Source organism: Trachypithecus francoisi, unplaced genomic scaffold (assembly GCF_009764315.1).
Source record: "Trachypithecus francoisi isolate TF-2019V2 unplaced genomic scaffold, Tfra_2.0 Lachesis_group10, whole genome shotgun sequence".
Classification (NCBI taxonomy): domain Eukaryota; kingdom Metazoa; phylum Chordata; class Mammalia; order Primates; family Cercopithecidae; genus Trachypithecus; species Trachypithecus francoisi.
In genome coordinates, this window is record NW_022681455.1 from 106915509 (window position 1) to 106921508 (window position 6000).

At 52.2% G+C, this 6000-nt stretch overlaps 1 protein-coding gene across 1 annotated transcript in view; it reads left to right on the forward strand.

Moving 5' to 3' along the window:
• The window catches only part of CDH5 (cadherin 5), a 38343-nt gene extending 32795 nt beyond the window's left edge, over positions 1-5548 (forward strand). The window contains exons 11-12 of the mRNA XM_033218675.1: positions 1464-1709; positions 3408-5548. Coding sequence (XP_033074566.1) covers positions 1464-1709; positions 3408-3925 — 764 coding nt within the window. The 3' untranslated portion in view covers positions 3926-5548. The remainder of the gene's footprint in view (positions 1-1463; positions 1710-3407) is intronic.
• Positions 5549-6000: the final 452 nt, after the last annotated feature.

Here is a 6000-nt window from a genome sequence, read left to right on the forward strand (position 1 = left end):
GCTTCCACGGCCTCTGAAATTTCCTCAGAAAAATAGAGAAAATTCCCCTTGAGTTTAAACAGAGTGATCCTTCACCCAGCAAGGGATGGAATTCCTGCCTGTCCCTAATGGGCAAAACTATGGTGGATGAGGATGGCTGTATTGCAGCAGCCCATTGCTACCTTTGAGGAAGATTGGGGAGTGGGGTCCCTGAGAGCTGGAGGCAGACTTGAGGGATCAGCCACAGACCAGTCCTTAAGGAGACTCCTGTGGGATGGAGAAGGTGGCCCTGATGTGTTGACAAGTCAATGACAGACCATTCAACACCCAGTTGTCATTAGAAGTAAATAATGTGGCAAAAATGTCTCCCCCTCCCAATGTCCACCTCAGTCTCATCTCAGAGTGGGGATCTGCAATACAGTAGAAAGATTCAGTACCACCCCAAAGACACCCATATACAATAGGAGGCAAGCCTGCCGGTGTCAAATTCACTTATATCATGAACAACCTGCATGTCAAAATCTCTAGTTTCTCCCATAAGCGTCAATGACATATAGTTTATTTGAAATATAATAGACTTAATGCTGAAATGTAATTATAAATAATGAAATATAGTTGGCTTTCATTCAAAATCTAAAAGATGGATTCCTGGGCTTTTCAATCCAGTGTGTGGAGCCTGTGTAGCTACGTAAACCCTGGAGCAGACAGTCCCTGGATCCTTCTCTGATCATTGACATTACAACCTCCTGACACCCTGCAAAAGGCAGATCATCCGGCCTCTGCCCAGAACCACTGAATAAGAAGTGTGTGTGATCATAGGGTCTGAAAATCAGCGTGTTTTAAAAGCTCCCTGGGGGATTCTTGGGTACAGGAAATCACTGATTGGATCTGGGAAGATGGGCGGGGCCAATATTTGGACAAAAGCATTTCCCAGCTCCAAACTGCCTAGGAAACCCACAATTCTATATGTAATCATTTACTCTGTGCCCCAAGGGACATGGCCATTGTTTTTACTGTTTTCAACAATGTAACAATGGATTTTCAGAGATAGCAGAACCTGCCTTAGAAGTTAACCTAATGCTAAAGGACTTTTTAAAACTTTATTTTTCCCCGTTGCTTGTCAAAGCTTGAAACAGTGCATTAATTAATAGAGCTGAAAGAGAAAACCTGATACCGGAGTGGGGTTAGAGAAGAGGAAGGGGACAGGCATCAGTTGCTCACAAATACAGAAAGCAAAGGATTTTACCTTCTTTTACCAAGGCATTCTTGGAGATTGGGTCAAAGCAGCTGCCCCAAAATATCCCCTCTATGGAGGAACAGGCCTGCACTCAGATGGCTGAAACAAGAGGTGCTGGGTGCAAAGGGCAGAAAAGCAGCCCAGGCAGCACGCAGGCTGGTGCAGTCAGGGAAGGCTTCCTGGAGGAGCCAAGTTTCCCCATCTGTGCAGATGGCAAAGCCTGACTCCGAGGCCTTGGTGTTTCCAGATAACACGGCCAACATCACAGTCAAGTACGGGCAGTTTGACCGGGAGCATACCAAGGTCCACTTCCTACCCGTGGTCATCTCAGACAATGGCATGCCAAGCCGCACGGGCACCAGCACACTGACCGTGGCCGTGTGCAAGTGCAACGAGCAGGGCGAGTTCACCTTCTGCGAGGATATGGCCGCCCAGGTGGGCGTGAGCATCCAGGCAGTGGTAGCCATCTTACTCTGCATCCTCACCATCACAGGTCAGTGCTGGGCAGGGTGGGAAGGAGACACAGTGGGTGGAAAGGGATGGAAGGTGTTACAGGGAGGGGAAGCTTCACAGGAGAAGTAGAGGCCAGGGTATCAGGCCCAACCCTGCCTCCAATCTGCGATGCAGCCCTCGACCAGTTCATGTGCAGGATATAGGATGTGAGCTCCATCCACCTGGGTGCTCACAGTGGGGGATGAGCCAGGGAGGAGGAGGGGGCCAGGCTCAGGACTCCTCCCCCACTCATCAGGCCGGTATCACTTTAAAATAACTTATACATAACAGTCACTCCTTCCACTTAGATGTTTTCAGCATTTACTGTGTGCCAGGCATTGTTCTGGGTATGTATTTACATAAAACCTATTTTTGAAAAAGGAAAAAGGATCCAGTTCTAAAATGGAAAGTTTAAAAACTTCTAATTTAGATTGTCTCCACGTGCTTTCTTTCTTTTTATAGAATTCCTCCGGCCTTGATACTTGATATTGTTTTCTTGTTTGGGCCTTGGAAATTTTAGGAGCATTGTAGACCTTAGTTTGGATTCCCCAGGGAGCAACCCTGGGATGAGGATTGGGGTGAAAGTGGTTTATCTGGGAGGTGGTTTATTTCCCTGGATACCTCCTAAGGCAGAGGGGGGGTGAAGCTGGGAAGGGAGGCGGCCAGCGAAGGTGGAATGTTCCCATGATGAGGAACTGGAGCCTCCTCCCACAAGGATGCCGGGAGGCAGCGTGGGGCCACCCCCCAGCATCTTCCCACGGCGGGAGAGGAGTGATGTACTGTATCCTGCATTTCACTCGTCATGAGATGTGGCAGGGGCTGATCCTCCAGAGGAAGCCCTCAGGTGATTGGAGATCGCTCTGGAACTCAAGGCAAGGCCTGGATACAGCCACAGGGCACCTGCAATATGGACTCCAGGCCACTCCTGCCTGTAGCTCCCGGAGAGCGCCCTCGATATGCCCCCCTTCTGGGGCTTCTCCAGCAGAGATTTCTCCTTTATTAATAATTAATGATGATGATGGCATCCCCACCACAGATAGAATTGTATTTAACCTCACAACCATCTTCCCAAATATAAACAGAGCAGGGAAGTCATCATTTCCATTTTACAGACAGGGAAACTGAGGCTGTGGGGCAGGGCTGCCTCCCAGGGCATCCCAGCTTTACTTATGTATGTAGTAGTTTGTTCAGTAACTCAAAGCTAGAAGGCCTGAGCCTAATTTTAGAAACTCTCTGCACTTTACGGTCCACCCCTCCTCAGGGATCCAAGACCCTCACATAGCCACACCCCTCAGAGATTCCCACAGGCTGGACATCCGTACCTGCCCATGGGTGTGGGGGAAAGGCAGGGATGGGAGTGTCGGAGGAGGTGGGGATGGGGATGCGGGGGCGCGGCGGGGACGGGGTGTGGGGGGGATGACTGGGATGGGTATGTGGGGGAACGGTGGGGATGGAGTTTCAGGGGAAGTGGGGGGCCAAAGGGATGGGAATGCGGGGAGGGGGGCGCGAGGGAGTTGCAGGGGGCGGTGAGGATGCGATGTTGGGGGGCGGCCGGGATGGGGGCATGGGGGTGTGGCAGGGATGGGGGCATGAGGGGGCGGCGGGGATGGGGGCACGATGGGCGGTGGGGATGGGGGCATGGGGGACCGCCCCGGCCCCCAGCCTTGTCTGACTCTGCCGCTCGGCTCCCTGGCCGCAGTGATCACCCTGCTCATCTTCCTGCGGCGGCGGCTCCGGAAGCAGGCCCGCGCGCACGGCAAGAGCGTGCCGGAGATCCACGAGCAGCTGGTCACCTACGACGAGGAGGGCGGCGGCGAGATGGACACCACCAGCTACGACGTGTCAGTGCTCAACTCGGTGCGCCGCGGTGGGGCCAAGCCCCCGCGGCCGGCCCTGGACGCCCGGCCGTCCCTCTACGCGCAGGTGCAGAAGCCGCCGCGACACGCGTCCGGGGCACACGGGGGGCCCGGGGAGATGGCAGCCATGATCGAGGTGAAGAAGGACGAGGCGGACCACGACGGCGATGGCCCCCCCTACGACACGCTGCACATCTACGGCTACGAGGGCTCGGAGTCCATAGCCGAGTCCCTCAGCTCCCTGGGCACCGACTCGTCCGACTCTGACGTAGATTACGACTTCCTTAACGACTGGGGACCCAGGTTTAAGATGCTGGCTGAGCTGTACGGCTCGGACCCCCGGGAGGAGCTGCTGTATTAGGTGGCTGAGGCCACTCTGGGCCTGGGGGCCCAAACCCCCTGCAGCCCAGGCCAGTCAGACTGCTAGGCACCACAGCCTCCAAAAATGGCACTGACTCCCCAGCCCAGCACCCCTTCCTCGTGGGTCCCAGAGACCTCATCAGCCTTGGGATAGCAAACTCCAGGTTCCTGAAATATCCGGGAACATATGTCAGTGATGACTACTCTCAAATGCTGGCAAATCCAGGCTGGTGTTCTGTCTGGGCTCAGACATCCACATAACCCTGTCACCCACAGACCGCCATCTAACTCAAAGACTTCCTCTGGCTCCCTAAGGCTGCAAAGCAAAACAGCCTGTGTTCAACTGCTGGAGGGTCTTTTTCTAGGGTCCCTGAATGCCGTGGTAAGGCTGGTGAGGTCCTGGTCCCTATCTGCCTGGAGGCAAAGGCCTAGACGGCTTGACTTGTGGGGCAGGATTCTCTGCAGCCCATTCCCAAGGGAGACTGACCGTCCATCATGCCCTCTCTCAGGAGCCCTGGCCCTGCTCCAACTCCTTCATACTCCACTCCAAGTGCCCCACCACTCCCCAGCCCCTCTCCAGGCCTGCCAAGAGGGAAGAAGGGGCCCCATGGCAGCTCCTGACCTTGGGTCCTGAAGTGACCTCACTGGCCTGCCATGCCAGTAACTGTGCTGTACTGAGCATTGAACCACATTCAGGGAAATGGCTTGTTGAACTTCGAAGCAACTGTGAATTTATCCTGGAGGGGCGGTGGAGATCAAGAGTGACAGATCACAGGGTGAGGACCACCTCCACACCCATCCCCTCTGGAGAAGGCCTGGAAGAGCTGAGACCTTGCTTTGAGACTCCTCAGCACCCCTCCAGTTTTGCCTGAGAAGGGGCAGATATTCCCGGAGGAGAACACCTCTCCCCCTGTCTGCCTCACCTGGTCACCAATCCATGCTCTCTTTCTTGTCTCTGTCTACTCTTTATCCCTTGGTTTAGAGGAACCCAAGATGTGGCCTTTAGCAAGACTAGCCAATGTCCAAACCCACTCATGACTGCATGACAGAGCCCAGCCATGTGCCTTTAGACCTCGCTGTTGTCACATCTCAGGGAATCGAACCTCAGGCACACCTTGCAGAAGGCAAGGCCCTGCCCTGCCCAACCTCTGTGATCAACTGTGCATCTTCTACTGGAACGTTTCACTGCAAACACACGTTGGAGAAGTGGCATCAGTCAACAGAGAGGAGCAGGGAAGGAGACATCCAGCTCACCCTTCATCATGGACCGAGGTTCCCTCTCTGGGCAAAGTCCCTCAGACTGCAAGGGATTGTAGATAACACTGACTTTTTTGTTTTAACCAATAACTAGTTTCTTATAATTATTTTTGTACTAATGATACTTACAAGTTTCTAGCTCTCACAGACATATAGAATAAGGGTTTTTGCATAATAAGCAGGTTGCTATTTAGGTTAACAATATTACTTCAGGTTTTTTAGTTGGAAAAACAATTCCTGTAACCTTCTATTTTCTATAATTGTAGTAATTGCTCTACAGATTATGACTATATATTGGCCACACTGGTGCATGACAAGTACTGTATTTTTTTATACCTAAATAAAGAAAAATCTTCAGCCTGGGCAACATAGGGAGACCCTATCTCTACCAAAAAAAAAATTAATTAGCCAGGCATGGTGGCATGCATCTATGGTCCCAGCTACTTGGGAGGCTGAGATAGGAGGATCACTTCAGCCTGGGAGGTCAAGGCTTCAGTGAGCTCTGAACACACTACTACACTCCAGCCCGGGTGACAGAGTGAGATCCTGTCTCAAAAAAAGGGAAAGAAAACCTTTGAGATTCTTCCATTTCTAGAGCTGATAGAGCACTTGTGAAACACACACACATGCACAAACATATAAACATGCATACAAGCATGCACATGCACACACAAATACACATACACACACACATGCACACACACACCACCACCACCATCATCAGAGGAACCTACAGAAGAGGGAACATTTGTAGATTCCTAGGAATATGCCAAAGCTTTTCAAAGCCTTCTATGGACAGCTCATTCCTCAACTTTTCCT